The sequence below is a fragment of the Ceratotherium simum genome, chromosome 17 (genome assembly GCF_057802395.1).
Source record: "Ceratotherium simum simum isolate JZ-2026a chromosome 17, ASM5780239v1, whole genome shotgun sequence".
Lineage (NCBI taxonomy): Eukaryota > Metazoa > Chordata > Mammalia > Perissodactyla > Rhinocerotidae > Ceratotherium > Ceratotherium simum.
In genome coordinates this window covers 28,225,242-28,245,097 of record NC_141916.1, presented here as the reverse complement: position 1 = coordinate 28,245,097, position 19,856 = coordinate 28,225,242, and the positions used below count along the sequence as shown (strand labels likewise).

At 35.3% G+C, this 19,856-nt stretch overlaps 1 protein-coding gene across 1 annotated transcript in view; it reads right to left on the bottom strand.

Moving 5' to 3' along the window:
• Positions 1-7,289: 7,289 nt before the first annotated feature.
• The window catches only part of ABCD2 (ATP binding cassette subfamily D member 2), a 55,469-nt gene continuing 42,902 nt past the window's right edge, over positions 7,290-19,856 (bottom strand). The window contains exons 9-10 of the mRNA XM_014795888.2: positions 15,826-15,951; positions 7,290-9,876 (exon numbers count right to left, since the gene is read on the bottom strand). Of these exons, the coding sequence (XP_014651374.1) occupies positions 9,657-9,876; positions 15,826-15,951 (346 nt within the window). The 3' untranslated portion in view covers positions 7,290-9,656. The remainder of the gene's footprint in view (positions 9,877-15,825; positions 15,952-19,856) is intronic.

The following is a 19,856-nucleotide window of genomic DNA, read 5'->3' as shown; positions in this document are numbered from 1 at the left end:
GAAACATTTTCAATTTTTTTTTTTTTAAGAATAGATTGGTAGAGTTACTGAATGGATACAGTGAGATCAGTTAGGAAGCAACGGCAGTAGTCCATTTCTCCTTGAACCTTGCTAATGTGGTGAAGATGGAAAGAAGACTTATTTGTGAACTATTATTTAGGAGGCAAAATGAACAGGATTTGGTGGTGCCTTAGATATGGAGTGTGAGGAACGAGGAAGAGGCAAGGATGATTCCTAGGAGCAACTGATTTAGGAAACAAAAGAAGCAGTCCTCTGTTTGTGAGAAGGGACAAAGTGTAGAATGGATGAGGATAAGGAAAAGTTTTCATGTTCGGTAGCGGAAAGGTAAAGGGCCAGCCAAAGACCAGCTATGAGAAAAAGAAAAGGTGGGAGAGTTGGACTTGTTCAGAGAACAGAGAAAGTAATTGTGAAGAGTGGGAGAGTGAGGGAACTGAAGAAATATAGTAGGATTGCTGAGGGGTGCTGAGAAATCTTTTGACGCCGATCATTACGAATTTATAGTGAACATTTTAGCCTGAAGAGCAACTTGCTCCAGCAACGCTCAGCCTCTCTTGTCCAGGCATGAAGAGAACCAGTGATTAGGATCACACAAGATTGGACTTTTGCCAGATGGGTGTGAGCAGTATAGTTTTGGGGTAATATGATAAGTCAAAATAGATCTATAAGAGGTTATGATAAATCCCAATTTTCCATCTTCATCATAAAGAAAGAGGATCTTCAATGAGCACCTGTTCTAGAGTTCCCTGGGAATATGGAAATTCTCCTGAGAAAGTAAGATAGAAGATGAGGGAAGCCAGCGTGACAAAGGTCATAGGTCTCCAGAATTACTCTTCTCTCCTCTCTATGCATACGTTCCACTGTCACTGCAACCACAGTCACTTATTACCATTTCCTCTTCCCTCTCCTTTTCTTTCTCTTCCTTGTTCTTTTTCTCCAAGTCCCTTTCTCCTCCTCATGTCTTCTCTTTTGGGGATTGTACGGAAGAAATAAGCATGAAGTGGACACACTAAAACTATGTAGAGACCCTGGCAGGTTTGGGACTGGAGAAACTAAATTGAGAGGAAGATTAAGGTTTTCAACTTTTTGGACAGGTCAGTTTATATATAATTTCAGGCTTCAGTAACCAATGGGACCCATTGCAAAGACAGCAAGTCTGTATAATTTCAGTGATATTATACAGAACTAGCTTTGGGACGCTAGGCAAAACTGCAGAGGAAGCAGTTTTATCTTTGGCGTATGCCTATCTCCTTTTCTCTTTCTTCTGCTAATACCTCATTTATTTATTCGTTCAGTCATTTATTCCACAAATATATATTGAATAACTACTATGCATCAGACACTGAGCTAGTTGTCTTCTAGCAATTCACACTTGGGGTTTCTCAGCCCAAAAGGACCACCCATCCTCCTTAAATTACTCTCCTTCTTCTACGACTCAATCAGAACAACCATTTCCTAAGGGATGCGGATTAGATTTTTTTTTAAATAACTCATGCCAATATGTACATAAATGTAATAATTGTAAACATATGCAGGCTCTCTCTTAAGCACTCTGTAAGTATGAATACATTTAATCCTCACAACACACTATGAAGTAGGTACTTTTATCATCTTAATTTTAAAATGAGAAACCCAAGGCATGGAGAAGTTAAGTATCATGCTCAGCAGGGAGCGGGCAGAGGCAGGACTCAACCAAGTGGTCTTTCTCCAGAGCCTGTGTTCCCAATCACTGCCCAGCGCAGCCTACACCTGAGGCTTGTGTGAGGCGAGAAGAGGTGCTGCATTCTAACAGGCTATATTACGGGTTAGAATTGAAATTTACTTTCTGCTTTGAGTTGACTCTTTTATTCTTATCATCAGGAGTCCAGTGGTCATTAGGATAGGGTTGTTTTGTTGGTATTGAATTTCACATAAATATTAAAGAAAATAAAAGCCTATTCATGACTCTAATTTGAGGAAAGACCTCTTTCTGGTCATTGGGATTGATAATAATGAGGGTATAGGATCTATGAATCCCTGGGCCTGTTCTACCTGACTTGAGAGGTGTTGAGACCTACCCAGAGAAGCAGAACGAGGAAGGATGTACAGTTGTGGGGTGTCAGAGAGAGACATGAAGCTATACGGTCCAATTAGACAGTTAATTTGATATCTAATTTCTAGGGAATCAGTGAATTAGAAGACATGTTTGTGAAACCTTTGTAATCAGCATCCTGTTGGGAAAATTAAAACCAGTGTATTACTTCTTAACTTATTCTGGAGGGGAGGAAAGAAAGTGGGTGAAGCAAATAGTATGAAATTCCCAAGATGCTCAATTATTCTTTCAGCAGAGAAGAAAAAACTGTACATCACAGTGTTACTGAGCAGTGTGGGTTTAATATACAAGGATATCAAGGAGAGTGCGCACTTCTTTTTATATCCCTACCTCAGTGATTTCATTCATTCTCATTAATTCATTTTCATTGTTTCACTCATATATTTGTTCTTTTGCTCTATTTTTATTCTTTTGTTCACACATTCATTTATGCACATATTGAACGAATACTTTTTGTGTCCCCCATCTGCCATGTATTGTTTTAGGTGCTATGAATATTGCAGTAAATAAAACAAGCAAGATTCCTAGTCCACAGAGTTTACAGTTTAAGGAGGGCAAGGGTCATAGGCAGAAAGAATCAACTAACATACAAGTGAATAAGATAAATGGAGAAATAAGTTACATAAATAAAACTGATGTGATAGAGAAAGACTGGTTGGGGGGCCATTTTAGATCAAATAGTTTGAGAGGATTATGTGACAAATGAATAAATGTTTGAATGGGGAAGATAGACAGATACACAAATAAATAATAAAAGGTAGCAAGCATGTGATAAATGTGATGAATGGATTTCAAATAAAGTGCTCTGTAAGCCCAAAAAGGAAAAAGTTACATATAACTGGAAAGAATTTAAGATGTCCTTAAAGCTACACAGGATTTTGATAAATGAAGATGGTGGAGTAAGGACATTCCTAACAGAAAATAAGAGAGAAAGTGAAAGGGAACACCCCACGTCCAGCCAAGAGAATGAGGAGCAGAGGGATGGAAGAGGGGGAAGAGGAGGCAGCTTTTTGGAAGCAGAGGAAAGAGACTGAGGCCAGATCATGGTGGGCCTTGGACACCATGAAACAAGTTTTAATTTTAAAAAAATTCTTCAGCCAAAGGACTTGAGTAGACATTTCTCCAAAGAAGACATGCAAATGGCCACGAAGCATGTGAAAAGATGCTCTATATCACTAATCATCATAGAAATGCAAATCAAAACCAAAATGAGATATTACTTCACACCCATTAGAATGGCTACTATCGAAAAACCAAAATATTAAGGCGAGGATGTGGAGAAATTGGAACACTTGTGCACTGTTGATGGGAATGTAAATTGGTGCAGCCATTGTGAAAAACAGTATGGAGCTTCCTTAAAAAGTTAAAAACAGAACTACCATATGATCCAGCAATCCCACTTCTGGGTGTATATCCAAAAGAATTGAAAGCAGAGTCTTGAAGAGATATTTGCACACCCATGTTCATAGCAGCACTATTCACAATAGCCAAGAGCTGGAAGCAACCCATTCTATCAATGGAAGAATGGATAAACAAAATGTGTTATATATGTAGAACGAAATATTATTCAGCCTTAAAAAGGAAGGAAATCCTGTCACATGCCACTATATGGATGAACTTTGAGGACATTATGCCCAATGAAATAAGCTAGTCACAAAAAGAAAATTCTGTATGATTCCTCTTGGATGAGGTATCTAACATAGTCAAATTCATAGAAACAGAAAGTAGAATGATGGTTACCAGGGGCTAGGGGAGGGGGGAAAAGAGGAGTTATTGTTTAATGGGTACAGAGTTTCAGATTTGTAAGATGAAAAGATCTCGGAGATCTGTTTCACAACAATGTGAATGGACTTAACACCACTGAACTGTACATTTGAAAACGGTTAAGATGGTAAAATTTATGTTATAGTTTTTATCACAACAAAAAAAATTCTTCAGTTACTTACGTCCTCAGTATCATTATGCTGTTTTTGTATTAAACTTCTAAGAAGGACATACTTTAACCTCATTTATCCAAACCCCACTTATATGGATCTTGGAAACTTGTCCCATATTGACCAACAAGCTAGCCCAAACAAGGGGACTTGAACACTTGCTTCATCAATCTTCTTCACTCTTGAATTATCAACATCTGCATGTTGCAAAAGGTCCCATTATATTACTTTCTCAGTGTCATCTGATGATAGGACCTCTTTTGTCCCATCCCTATGTGAGTCCTGAGATACTTTTCTAGTGTAAACTTTTCTAGTTTTATACATTTACATAATGTCTAGGCCCAATACCTTATAATTATTGTCTAATATATTCAATACATAAAGATTAAATAATATATTTCATATACAAGGTTGCCTCCTATCTTGTATAGATTAAACTATAATTGAATGGTATAGCCAAGTGAATATTATTTAGTATTTAATATTTCATTGCTTGACTGCTGCATAATCTATTTTATAGATAGTAAATCACATAAAAACATGTAAGGTGAATACTTAATCACCATATCTTCTACTTTGGGTCACAAGTATTGAGATAGAGCACATAATTTTAAATATGTTTAATGCCAGAAGTCTTGTGTATTCACTTTTATAATTATTGATTTTTTTTTTTTTTTTTTTGCTTTTTAGAACTTTCTTGCTATAGCTATCTCATTTTGTATTAAGACGAGAGAGATACTTTTCATTGTACAAAACTGGCTCACTTTACATGATCTAAACTTGAGAAGCTACTGTTTCTCAGGTTTCAAGACCACATGCTAAATGTATGGGAGCACCTACTGGTGAAGGATGTTATAGTCCTAGAGACTGGTTTTATTGGACCTTGTAACTTAGACCAAGTTGGAAGGCATGAGGAGTGTGAAGCCCTTAAGTGTATAATCAAAGGAATCGTGCTGCCAGAAAATACTTATTGCTTAAATGTGGCAACAGTGGTCTTAGGAAATATAAGAATTGAAAAGATACTATAAAACAAATATGCCATTTAGATGGGACCACATCTAACAGGTATACAACTGTTCAGTATTGATATACTAAAATGTTTCATGAGGGCTGAGACCAGGTCTGTCTTGTTCACTTCTGAATCCCTAGCACAATAACTGGTACACTGAATGTGTCAATAAATATTTACCAAACCAATGAATGTTAAGCAGTTTGGATATTTCTTCCTCAAAACATTTGAAAATTTGCCTTTTGTTCTCCTCCCACAGGACCACCTCCATCATTTATAATAAAAACAATGAAAAATATAATTTGTATGAGAAATTTCCTTTTTAGATGGAAACAATGCATCTGTTTGGTTAACCAGAAACCTTGAGCCAGTTTATATACTTACAGCTTTAGAGTTAAAAACAGTAATATTGAAAAATGACCTAAACTAATTAAAAGGAAGGTGGTGGGGAGTTGAATAGGCTTTGTAATCAAATATCGCTAGGTTCAAATTTCAGCTCTATAGTTTAGTAGCTGTATGAGGTTGGATGAATTACTTAACCTTTCTGTCCTCACTTTCCTTTTATTAAATTAGAGTTTTGTGAAGATTTAATGAGTCAATGTATATGCAATGCTTTGTGCCTACTTGGTAAATAATAAATAGCAGCTATTGACTTTTTGTCTAAGGGTACTCATTTTCCTAATTTTCAATGGCCTATAAGCTTCTTGGGACAGGACCATATTTTATTTATTCCTAGAACCTGGCACAATGCATGGCATAGGTTAGTACTTAATAAAATAAGTGTGTTGAACTAATAAAGAAAATAAATATTTAAGCAACTATTTGGTGACTATTGTGCATAGTACTCCACAAGGTTGTGCACCAAACAACTTATAACTGAGGTGTATGTAGACATATATCCAACAGAGTCATTTAAAATATAGAAATAAGGCATTTTCTACCACAGGAATAACTTGTAATTCCTTTGATTAATGAAGTTTTTTTCATGATGATTAAGGGATTCACAAGGAATGCTGAGCCCAGCAACCACACACTGAATGGAGACGACATTATAGTGTATTCACACATGGCTACATTCTAGCTTAGCTACACAGTGATTTTTACTATTAAGGACATTTTTCTCATTTGCTTTCATTAACACAAACCCTGCTCATACGTGTAGATAATTCGTTTTGAAAATTTCACAATAAAAACTGTAAAGCAGTTCTGTACTTGGTAATCAGGAAAGGCACAAAAAATGAAGAAGGGATTTGCTTTTAATGAAAATATTTTATACATCCACTTGAAAGTTCTCATATGGCAAACATTACAAGTATATATCTAAATGTATATCAGCAGAACTATAAACACGCTTGGTTATGCGAAAGTACTTTACACTTCTAAATGAGAATAATTTGTGCCTATAAAGTAATTATATTAAAGGCATCTCTTTTAATCAATGGCTTAATAATCATTACCATTTTCTGCACATCTCAGAAGTGTGTAACATTCTCTGGATTTGGGTTCCAGTGTGTAATGAATTTTTCTAGGTTTATGGAATCAAATAACTATTCCAAACAGATTTTAATAGGCTAACCCTATTGCCAAATATGAAATTATACGTGGAGCCAAAGTCTCAAATGAAAAACTAACATGTCTTTTATACCTTTACTGGCAGAGAAAATTTGACACGAACACCAAATTACTATTAAGGGAAAACCATTCCCATTGTAGACACATGTAAACTTGGGTTGAATTTCAAGATATATCATTCTCCTTGAAATTACTGGAGAGAGATTTTTACACGTTATCTTGTTTACAAGAACACACACTATTTTAGACTCATGCTTGGCATAACACTACATGCTGTAGAAACATAATGCAACATTTTCATAGAACGCAACTTATTTTCAAAGTTTAAAAGTTAATTAAAAAATGCACATTTAAAAATCAAGCTCCATAAACTTCTAGCTTTCTTTGACCAAAAAAAAAAAAAAAACAAAAACAAAACCCCAAAAAACAGAAGCCAAAAGTTTGGGCAAATAGATAACATGGTAAAAGCTGTTTGAAAATTGAAATATCCTTTCTCTTTCCTTTCCTTGTCTATTTCTTGCTATATTCAAAGATAGCTATTTGGTTTCTCAATCTTGTTCATGTTTTTCATAAAATACAACTATAAGAATAGTAAAATATGGTATACTCATTGGACCATTTTGAAAACAGTTAAATGGAACATAAACACAAATTCAAAGCCCAAATTTTTTTCCCCTCCAAGTTAGAGGACATTGGTCCTGGAATAAAATTCAGCAAATAAGTAGGCACATAAAGGCTCATGGAAAACATGTTCTTCTTAGACCTCTTTACATTTAAATTGCAGTGTGTATAGCTTTTAGTACATAATTTTAAATGTCCCTGACTCCTATACATTATAAATAGTAAGTCTTATTTACTTCAGCTCATTCTTAGGACATATTAAGTGAGGGCTAATTACAAATCTAATATTTGTTTTGGCATTCCTTTAAAGTTTCAAAATACAATATATTGGGTCCTAAATGCTTTATTTTTCAAATTATGAAAATTATGCACATGTTACAAATGAGGACTTTTCATTTTCTTCCTGCATCTTTAAAAGTTAACTTAAGACACTTGCCTCAGAGTTTTCCCTAGAGCAGTATAAACTGGAAAGCTGCTAATATAGAAGTTAAGATTAATGGATAATTTTTATCAAGTTTAAGTTTTGGTTCCATGCATTTTTTTTTAACCTTTGATACCTGCCTCACTTTTCTAATAGGAAGTAGTGGTAACTGACAAATGAATAAATGAGTAGCTAATGATACTAACAGAAAAACTTAGACATATGTACTGATTATCATTTTATATTGCATTCCTTCATGTAAGATGGTTACATTTATTGATGATTAAAAATGTCCTCGTTAGCATGGCAGAATTGAAAAGGTGAAAATGTCATGATGTTCTATTCCAGTCGTCATGAATGACTTCCAGGTACTCTACTACCTGAAAAAGTCTGAGAATCACTGACTTAGCATCCATTATGGCTGTGTCTAATAATGCAAATAAAATCCTAAATCATTAATTGATCATTCCCATTTTTCCTGGCCTATCAACATGGTAGCATAGGCAGTAGGAGATTAAAATGCCAGTCCTGGCTATTGTACTTCCAGCTTCAGGGCACATAAAGAGATAAGATTTATTTCCTAAAACTATTCCATACAGATTCTTTCTTATTATGTTCAATAAATATTAAATTTACCTATAACAATTAATTCCCCTTTTCATTGCTGGCTGTAGAGGTATATTTATATTGAGTACAAGCGTAGACTTGCTGAAAGATTTGCTAACTTTCTTGGCTAATTTTAAACCACAGACCAATGGCCTTTCCACTTTGTACTTAATTTCTATATCTTGCAAACGATAACCAAATAACTATAACACTAACATTACCAAATTTATTTTCTTTTCAACAGCTCATCTAACTTTTATTGATATTATAGCCCAGTTAGATTTCAAGGATGATAGTGGAAATAGCACTGAACCAGGGAATCAGGGGAACTTCATTTGATCCCTGGATCTGTCCCTAAATAAACTGCATAATTAGGGCAAGTCTGAGTGTATATTTTCTCAAAAACAAGCTAGAAAAATAATATCTACCTCAAAAGATTGTCACAAGGATTAAAATGAAATGATGTAAATGAGGATTTGAAATTATAAAGTCTTATTCCAATGTATGATATTACTACTGTGATTTTGAGAATCCCTGTATTCTGTTATAGCACTGCTATTTTAAAAAGGTGGTGGACTCCTCCTTGGAGCACAAAAACAAGCCGAGTATTTCTGGACAAAAGTTGCAATAGATAATGCTTCCAAGTAAAGTAAAGCTGAGACAAACATTGTTTGGATACTCCTTTTCTATATTGGCAATTCTCTTTTTAAAATGAAAGAGCTTGTGAACAAATATGTAAGATTCTCATAAAGCTAATTTATATACCCAAATTAAGATGCTCAAAATCTAAAATTAAAAAAATATGGCATTTTATACATGTATAGCCATGCTTCTTTCTTTCAACCACTGCCATTAAAAGAATTTTTTTCATATTGAAATTATTTATCAAACTCTCAGCTATTTTGTATACAGGTTAGGTGACCACTAACAATGATGAACATGAATTCTAGCTATTAAACCTAATAACCATAAATGGACTGAAATGTTACTCAAACTTCTAGTTCTCTGTACCTGGTTTCAACTAAAATGCTGCTCCTCAGTTGTTCCATTCTCAAGATATCTCCCATGTTTGTTAAGTACTTTAGGCACATCACATACACATAGTAAATCTGGTATTCATCATGAATTCACCTAGAAAATCCTGTTTTACAGGTGAATTAGGCTTTCACTAGGAATTAGTATAAGCCATAATGACTAATCTTACATAGCGCATTTTGTTTATTTTTTTCTGACAGACCATATATTTCCTTGACGCTAAAATCTCATAAAACATTTCTTGCTGCCTTTTTTTCTCTGTGCTTAGCTTAACACAATGCATGCACTATAACAGAGCGTCTCTGAGCCTTTACCTAAAAATTAACTTTTAAAATATGTCAAAACAAATTAGTATGTCTCATCTTCATTTTTGATTGTTTTCAGCACAGAGTCTTCTCCCAAAATTTTACATAGTTCATTGAGTCTTTGCTGCATTTTGGGAATCCCAGCTAGCTGAGATTCTAGCTTTTGTTTTTCTTCACTCAGTGTTAAACGGATAGCAGTATCCAATTGTTCAAAGCGCCAACCTCCTTCACCATCAAACTGTAATAAATGAGTGTGGTATTTCCTGCATAATTAAAATGAAATAATATTATTAGCAATAATTGGGAAAAGCCATTTTAGTTATAGATTGATCATTCTAATTGATATTCAAAGACAAATTTTAAGTAAGGTGCCTATTTTACATTTTATTTTCAAGAATGCCCCAAAGGTCAAATATTGTGATTTTTTTTTCACTCCAAAAGTCATTAATCTCTACTATTGCTTATATTAAATTCATTTCACATTCTGAATATATATGATTTGCAAAGGAAGACATGCTGTTGCATCTGTTTAATTTATCTTCATAACCTAGTATGGCTCCTGAATAAATATCAAAGCACACTTAGAATGAGAATACTGAAAGGAAGTTGAGAGAAGAAAGTAAAAATTTTAAAGGTTATACAGAAAAACTAAGAAAAATAAAGAAAATAGAATACCAATTCATTAATACACCATCCTTTGAAAATGAGTTATTCTACATAAGTAAAAATTTCTTAATAAAGTTTTAAAGATTTTATTTATTTTATTTTTTCCCCCCAAAGCCCCAGTGGATAGTTGTATGTCATAGCTGCACATCCTTCTAGTTGCTGTATGTGGGACTCGGCCTCAGGATGAACGGAGAAGTGGTGCCTCGATGCGCACCCGGGATCCGAACCCGGGCCGCCAGCATCGCAGCGCGCGCACTTAACCACCAAGCCACAGGGCCGGCCCTTAATAAAGTTTTAAAACATTTTTTAAAAATGAGTTCTTTGAGAGAAATCTTTTAGAGATACTTCCATGCCACCATATAATTTAATCTCCTTTCTCATGGCTCAGGTTCATAATTAGGAACTTCAGAGAGGTATAGAGATGATTTTATCTTCTTTTTATTTATTTATCTATTTTTGGTGAGGAAGATTGGCCCTGAGCTAACATCTGTTGCCAATCTTCCTATTTTTGCTTGAGGAAGAGTGGCCCTGGGCAATCCATGGCAAGCTTTCTCTATTTTGTATGTGCGTTGCTGCGACAGGATGGCTTGATGAATGGTGTAGATCTGTGCCTGGGATCTGAACTTGTGAACCCTGGGCCGCTGAAGCAGAGCATGCCAAACTTAACCACTACGCCACTGGGCTGGCCCCATAGAGATGATTTTATTGATGATACAAGAGACAATCCATCTTCTCCTAAAGGGAGGCTCAGGTCCCCAGGCTCTGGGATTTGTGGGGGATGTGTGGAGAGAGTAACGCTGTCAGAGCTGGCCTTGCATGACTGAGCCACTGCGTTTTGTCACCATGTTGAAGTGGCCTATGTTCTTATGTGTCCTCAGATTCTCTGTCTTTCCCTTATAGTGTTCCTCACTTCTTGTTTTCTTTTAAGCTCTCATCTGTCACTCTTTACTATGATCAGTGGGCTTATTTCAAGTAGCTTTTACCTCCTTTTTTTAAAATTGAGATATGATTCACATACCATAAATTGATCCTTTTAATGTGTAAAATTCAGTGATTTTTAGTATATTCATGAGCTCATACAACCATCACCACTATCCAATTCCAGAATATTTTCTTCGCCCCCAAAAGGAACCCCATACATTAGCAGTCCCTCCCCATTTCCCCTTCTGCTCAGCTCCTGCCAACCACCAATCTCCTTTCTGTCTCTATGGATTTGTCTATCCTGGATGTTTCATATACATGGAATCATACAATATGTGGCTTTTTGTGACTGACTGCTTTCACTTAACAGAATGATTTCTAAGTTCATCTAGTTGTAGCATGTATTAGTATGTCATTTGTTTTTATGGCTGAATAATACACCATTGTATGGTATTGCACATTTTGTTTACCTATTCATCAATTGATGGACATTTGGATTTCATCCCATTTTGATTGAACAGTTTTAACATGCTGTAAAATGAGAAAACTAAGCTAGGTTAAACCATGTCTAAAACACTAAAATCAATCTGAAGCTGATGGTTGAAGTTCATATGTCTGATAACATATGACAGAGATTAATAATCTTTTCCATATACTTTTGAGTATCTACTATGTTTAGGTTCTGGAGTTTTCCAAAAATTCGATTTCCCAACAGGTGAGACCTTATGAAAATTAAATTGAAAACGATGTATTTCTATGTCAAGGGAAAAAATAAAAATGTGCAAATACTGCTATTAAAATATGAGAGTTAAAACACAAGTAATGGGAAAACAAAAGAAAGATGGTTGTATGACAAAGAGAAATAATGGTTAAAAAAAATCATTTTGTTTATTTCATTCTCAACTTTTCTTGGGCTTTCCTAGTCTTGGGTCTACAAGCATGAGCAACTTTAGAATGTGGTAGTTCAGATCTTGGGCAACTTCCACCTTTAATGTATAATGAAAGTCTGGCTCATCACTCCAGTCCTACAACATTATTTGACTTCCACGTGGGAGGAAGAAACTGTTTCACGACCTGAGATTCAAAGGTGTGTTCTATATCATGGGCTAAAATAATATTTCAGGGTTTACTTTAGTCAGAGGAATTTAAAAGAAACTACTATACTAACTGAGGCTCACTGAAAATAATCTGCAGACTTCCTGTGCAAATAAGATAAAGCATAGGAAAGTGGTAATTACAGAGCTATAATTCTACCCAGGAATCAAATAATTTAATAAGCTTCTATAATTTTTGACCTCTTCAGATACTGGTATTGATTTTAATCTCTACAACCAACAATTACCCATTTGTTGTTATGGTGAAAAATATAATACATCCATTCTCTCTTCTGAAATCTTTTCAGGGAAATTAAAAATTTTGTCTAGAGGAAAAGAATAATCAGAAATGATAGATTTCTACAACATAAAACTGTTAAACTACTTCATAAAGCAGAACTAACATAATTTTTAGTTTTATGGGGAAATGTACTGTAGGTAGCTGCAATTAAAAACATTTTTCTTGTAAAAAGGTATAAAATTACGGATTTTGTTATTTGCTTAAAAAATTACTTGTCCACTGTACACCTATTAGAATAGCCAAAATCCAGAACACTGACAACACCAAATGCCGGTGAGGCTGTGGAGCAACAGGGACTTTAAACCATTGCTGGTGGGAATGCAAAATGGTGCAGCCACTTTGACAGTTTTGCAGTTTCTTACAAAACTGAATATACTCTTACCATAACATCTAGCAAATGCACTCCTTAATATTTACCCAAATGAGTTGAGAAAACTCATATCCACACAAAAACCTGCATATGAATGTTTATAGCAGCTTTATTCATAATTGCCAAAACTTGGTAGCAACCAAGATGTCCTTCAGTAGGTGAATGGATAAATAAACTGTGTGCATCCAAACAATGGAATATTATTCAGTGCTAAAAAGAAAGGAGCTATCAAGTCATGAAAAAACATGGAGGAAACTTAAATGAATATACTAAGTGAAAAAAGCCAATTGGAAAAAGCTACATACTGTATGATTCTCGCTATATGATGTTCTGGAACAGGCAAAACTATGGAGACATTAAAGATCAGTGGTGTCTAGTGGTTGGGGGAAGAGAGGGATGAATAGGCAGCACACAGAGGACTTTTAGAGCAGTGAAAATACTCCGTACAATACAATAATGGTGGATACGTAATTATAAATTTGTCCAAACCCATAGAATGTACAACAAAAAGTGAATCCTAATGTAAACTATGGACTTTGGGTGATAATGATGTGTCAATATAGGGTCATGAATTGTAACAAATGTACCACTCTGGTGGGGGATGTTGATAATGGGGGAGGTGATGCATGTGTGGGGACAGAGAGGTTATGGGATATTTCTCTACCTTCCTCTCATTATTGCTATGAACCTCAAACTGCTCTAAAAAACTAAAGTCTTAAAAACAACAACAACAACAGAAACCTATTTGTTCCTTCAACTGACAAAAAAATGGCTGAACATGCTTCCAATGCCTCTTTAGGCTACTTGAATAAGGAACTGAATGACAGGATAGCATAATAAATCCATTGATAGAGGTTAGAAAAACACCAGGACTAAGAGAGAACTCCATGTTATCTGAACATGTGGTCAATGAGGACGCATATCCGGAAATGACAAGTCCATACCAGAAACAGCTCAAGAGTTCTGCTGGCCTGGTTCTATGTCATCCCTGATTCAGAGGATATACAGGCAAACGTCTTAATTATCTTAAAGATCCAGTTCCTACTGGTTCTCTCCAGGAAAAAGTCAGAGGACTCACTCATTGACATGGACTCTAACTCATCCTGGACTAGATCCAGATTGCCTCTGGGGAGATTAGCAAATCAGGGTTCTTTCACTCCAGATGCCAATTAATTCTTAACGACTGAGAGACAAACCACAAAGTTCCATAGAAAGGATCACTTAATGAAATGCTCTATTTTCAGGTCAACTCTCTGGGGAAAAAAAATTACAAAAAATCTGAATGTTTAAATAAAGTATGAAAATAGATTATTATCTTCTCAATAGAAGTAGAATTCGGAGTCAAAGAACTTGGAACAATAAAAACCTGATCTGAACTGAATACTCAGTTTACTCACAATTATATTTTATTTTATTTATTTTTTTAAAAGCATTCTCTTTATTTTTATTTATTTATTTATTTTTTCGAGGAAGATCAGCCCTGAGCTAACATCCATGCTAATCCTCCTCTTTTTGCTGAGGAAGACCGGCTCTGAGCTAACATCCATTGCCAATTCTCCTCCTTTTTTTCCCCAAAGCCCCAGTAGATAGTCGTATGTCATGGTCGCACATCCTTCTAGTTGCTGTATGTGGGACGCGGCCTCAGCATGGCCGGAGAAGTGGTGTGTCAGTGCGCGCCGGGGATCCGAACCCCAGGCCGCCAGTAGTGGAGCACGTGCACTTAACCGCTAAGCCACGGGGCCAGCCCCCTACTCACAATTTTAAAGTAAACATTCTCTATAAGGTGAAATATCTAGAAGGGCTTCAAGGATTAACTCAAATAAAGCTTGCCACTTAGTCTAGGTTTGAAGCTAGGTACGTGATGACAGCTTTGGCATAGAATGTGATCAGCCACCTGCTACAGAATGCTCCAGCCAGAGACAGAGGAGTCCTGCCCGTCCCTTGGGAAATAGGAGGTCAAAGCATATAGAGTCCACTGCAGTTACTAATATGTTAAAAGAAGATTTTGATTGATGAAACAGAAATGCAAAAGTAGACAGTGGAATGTAGTGTGAATGAAAAAGTGTTTTTATGGTTTATGCATGAGGTACGTTTTGAGTTCCTTATAAAAGTAGAGCTGTATACTATTGTATAGAGGGTGTGATCATGGTAAGTTACCTTTCCCATTTCGCTAGTTCTCCATTTCTTCATCTGTAAAATGGGAAAAATTAGACTACCTATACCCTATAGGGTTGTTAGGAGGCTTGAGTAAAATGAGCCTGGACAGAACAGGTGCTGAATCTGCATTAGCAACTATTATGAAAATGATGAGTCAATGGAAAAGTTAGAGGAATGGTAAAAATGGTTTCATTGTTTTTTAAAAAGGGGAAATCCCACATAGTTTTATGAGATATTATTTATAAAACATTTTTGTTCATTTTTCCTTAAAACAAAACCCAAAAAAGCATTTTTTTCTGTGTTTTCTCCACCTTAATCATTTGGAGAAATATCAAGTTGTGGTATTTTTTTTCTGGATTTGGAAGAAAGGACTAAAAAGATGACGTAAAACTATATAAATGTATTTTTCCCAGGAAAATATTTTTCCTAGGACACGCTATGGAAACATGAATATTTTCAGTTAAAAAAATCACTGGATTTTACTACTTTTCAGAATTATTGGAATGTGATGATAGTTTTCAAATAGCACATTAATGTTATGTTAAGTTTGGGGTATCTAAACTACTAGTGTGCAATTTAACAAAAGTACAACTAGAGAATAAATGAAACCTCCCATGCTCTATAGTGAAAAGTTTAGCAAAGTTATTCTTTAAGAAATATAAAGAAAAACCATCTATCGCAAATTAGCATTGGGAACACTTACCAAAGAGAAGGCCTGTGTGTTATAGACAGTAAGGAAATTCCGGCCCCTTTTGCAGCCTGAAATATCTTTCCTTCAACATCAATGCTGACAGCACTGGTACATTCATCCAGCAATGCATATTTTGGTCTTGAAAAAAATAAACACAAATAAATCAATGATTTTCCTATTTAAATTATAAATCTTTATTTGGACAATACAAGTTGTGATATTAACAACTTGAAAGGAGCAAAAGAGTACATGACATTATTCAAGGTGATAAAGGATAAAGCAAAAGAGCAGTCATCCCCTTCTCTTTGGACTAGAATATCATACACCTTTTAAATTTTAAATAGATTTTCTGATACCTGCTCACAATACAGTAGGCTTTATTGTTGTGCAGATGAGTGAATCAGAAAGATGAGGCACAGGAAAGATGAGGCAGGTCACTGAGTACATTTTCCTGCAGAAGGCAGGTTCATTCCTGGTGACAAGGTTGTGACTAACTACATGAAAAATACATTACAGTAGCTAATTATCAAATAGGTCACAGCCTTGTTAGCAAAGATTTACTGAGAAGATAATTTTATCAACGTGAATACCTAATCACCATTAATGGAATTTCGTTGCTACAAGACTCTACTAAAGTAAGTATGCCTAATCTGACAAATTTAGAGTAGGCATTTAACCTGGTAACATTGAGACCATGCTTCACAATCACATTCTTAGGGCAAAAAAATCAGTAAATGTTTTTCTGATCGCACTCAACTGTTTTTTTTTTTTTTCTAGCTCAGTTTTTACTCTGGAAATGACTGTCTACTACTATCAGGGCACCTATCACTTGCCGCCATTTCCTTCTGTTTATTCTCTTTCTTTCATCTTACCTCCCTGCTGTTACCTTTCTTTTTCTTTTCCCTGTCTTCTTTCAAGTCTGTCTGGACCTTAGGTGTATATTGGGTCCTCAGCAGCATGACTTAGCTTTGTGAATGGGGCCAAAGGTCAACGCATGCACTGTCATTTATTATTCGTTTCAGGGTTGAGAATAAGTATCAAGTATTTACCAGGACAATTTCCTCCATGAAGATATTCTGATTTTTAAAATAAATGACAATGAAAAGATAAAAATTGAAACCAGTAATAATTTCTTATTCAGCACAAATAATTATTTAGCACTGTAAATTGTTTTTCTATGATAGATTTGCTTATTAAAGGGATCCTGTTACCTATTCTAGGGGGGAAGTCAAAGCTAATAGATACAGTAGTCAAAGGAAACTTTAACGTCCATTTGACTTTACAACTGCTCTCCATGCAAAGAATTAAAAGATCACTGCAGGTTCCCCATGACATCGACAGAAGTGGTTTTGCTGGTTGGCTTTGGGTTACTATTCTGGTTTAAGCATTAAGCATTACGTCTTTGTCTCAGAGTTGATCATTGTTTTGTGGATGATTTTTTTTTAAGTGGAAAAGAGGGAGAAGAAAAGGAAGTATAAAAGAGAGAGGTTTGGGGTAAATTTTTCTTTTTTGGGAAATCTCTTTCTAGTAATTACATTAATGTGTCTTATTTTTCAGAGTGCTTTGAGCTAAACAGAGAAGAGATGCCATTTTAGAATTAGAAAAAAAAGTATATATATTACACTCTGTTGTCATAGCAACCCCTAGTCTACCAGATGTAAGATAGATCGCACACTTTCGTTTCCTTGGCAGGACTGGTGTGTGTGTGTGTGTGTGTGTGTGTGTGTACTTAACTATATTAAGCAATAACTGGAATCTGGAACTGATATAACTAAGCAAAACATTAGATAATATTGTTTCTCAGATTTTCCTTTCTTTTTCTTTTGGTGTATTATTAGAAGAGTGAGCCTTGCGAAGGATCTAATCTATCCCTCTTAACACAGGACTTTTCTGATCATTCTTTAAACATTGAGATCCTCTCAAAAAGAGTATACTATTTTCATACTTAATACTCGCTGCCAAAGTTCTCCATTTTGGGTAGCTCAAGTCTTTCACACTACAGTTCAAATCTTGTTATTAATCCTTTGATGATGAAGGGATGCAGAATCTCACTGTTATACTTTTCCTTCACTGGATTTAATATTTCTATTTCATTTTATTTTTTCTTAGTAGATTCTGCTTTTCAACAACGTGCTCATCTTCACTAATCTTCCTAAGAATCACAAAATTTTCTTTCCGCTGATATGCTTGTAACTTGGTCTTTATGCAGTCTTTATGCAGACATTTATACAATGTCTCACATTATACCCAAACTTGTATATATTTTAGATACATAAGTATCAACTATTTATTTCAAGTTACAGGTACTTGAAATCTCTTTGGGTTGGCATCTTTATTAACGCCTCTTGCTCTTTATTACAGGGTTTATTTTATTAACACACTGACAACAGTGAGAAATTTATGGCCACATTTTACATTCCACCATATTACATTTCACCAACTATGCTGGTGATCATATTACTGAATATTTATGGACAAGGCTCAAACCGATTCAGGGTGAGAGTGGGTAACAGCTGGTCATAAATGTCAAACTGTAAAATTTACTCTTGATTCTCACCACATCATCTGAGAAAGGGGCATTCCAAAATACAATTGACTAAAAATTCTGAGTTAGCAAATTTTGGTTCATATTTTTTTAGCTTGCCATATTCTTGTACTAACCACGTACACTATTACAAATACAACATTATTAACACAATAATTTTCTCATTAAAAAACTCCAGCTGGGGGCTGGCCTCGTGGCGTAGCGGTTAAGTTTTGCATGTTCTGCTTCAGCAGCCTGGTTTTGTGGGTTTGGATCCCAGGTGTGGACCTACAGCACTTGTCAGCCATGCTGTGGTGGCAACCACATATAATGTAGACGCAGATTGGTACAGATGTTAGCTCAGGGCTAATCTTCTTCAAGAAAAAAAAAAAAACGAGGAAGACTGGCAACAGATGACTAATCTTTCTCAGCCAAAAAAAAAAAAAAAACCTCCAGCTAGACACAAAAATAATACATATTGTATGATTTAATTTATGTGAAGTTGTAGAACAGAAAGAAATAATTTATGATGATAGAAATCAAGACAGAAATTGTCCATGGGGAATTTGACTAGAAAGGGGCATGAGGGAATTTCTAGGGTGACAGGAACATTTTCTATCTTAATTGAGGTGTTGGTTACACAATGTATATACATTTGTCAAAAGTCATTCACTTGTTGGGCCAGCCCCAGTGGCCTAGTGGCTAAGTTCAGCATGCTCTGCTTTGGTGGCCCGGGTTCAGTGCCTAGGCGTGGACCTGCACTACTTGTCTGTCAGTGGCCATGTTGTGGCAGTGGCTCACATACGAAAAGAGGAAGATTGGCACAGATGTTAGCTCAGACAAATGTTCCTCAGCAAAAAAAAAAAAAGTCATTGACTTGTATTCTTAAGGTCTGTGCATTTGGTACATAAATTTTCCAATATAATGATAAACCGTGGCTAGCTATTACGTAATATACATAATAGCAAACAAAATAAAAAGAGGGATACAAATTGTAATATACTTTATGAAAATAGTTTAAAAAAATCAAGATAGCCAACTTTTGTGTACCAACAAGACTGAGAAGACACTACCCCAAAATTTTAAGTATTATAGGTAATGAGATAACAGATCTTTTCTTGTTTTTACTTATCTAAATTTTCTACTTTTATGAAATGAACATATTTTAAAAAGTTGTTTAAATGATACATTCTTTTTTCAATGATAAATATTATATGTTATTTCTTATCAAAAAGGCTGTACCTAAATATAATCAAGATTTTACCTCTAATTTCCAGTTTACAGGAAAAATAGGAGATTGAGGATGGTGGTAAAGGACCCCATGGGGAAGCAAGCAGATAAATCTAGAATGCGTAACATTGTTATAGAGCTGGTTTCTGGAGGGGAGAAGAGGGACAGGGAGGAGCAGAGACTCTTTAGATTAAAAAATAATTAAGAGATATAATACAGGGGCCAGCCCGGTGGTGTAGCGGTTAGGTGCACGCACTCCACATCGGTGGCCCAGGGTTCACAGGTTCAG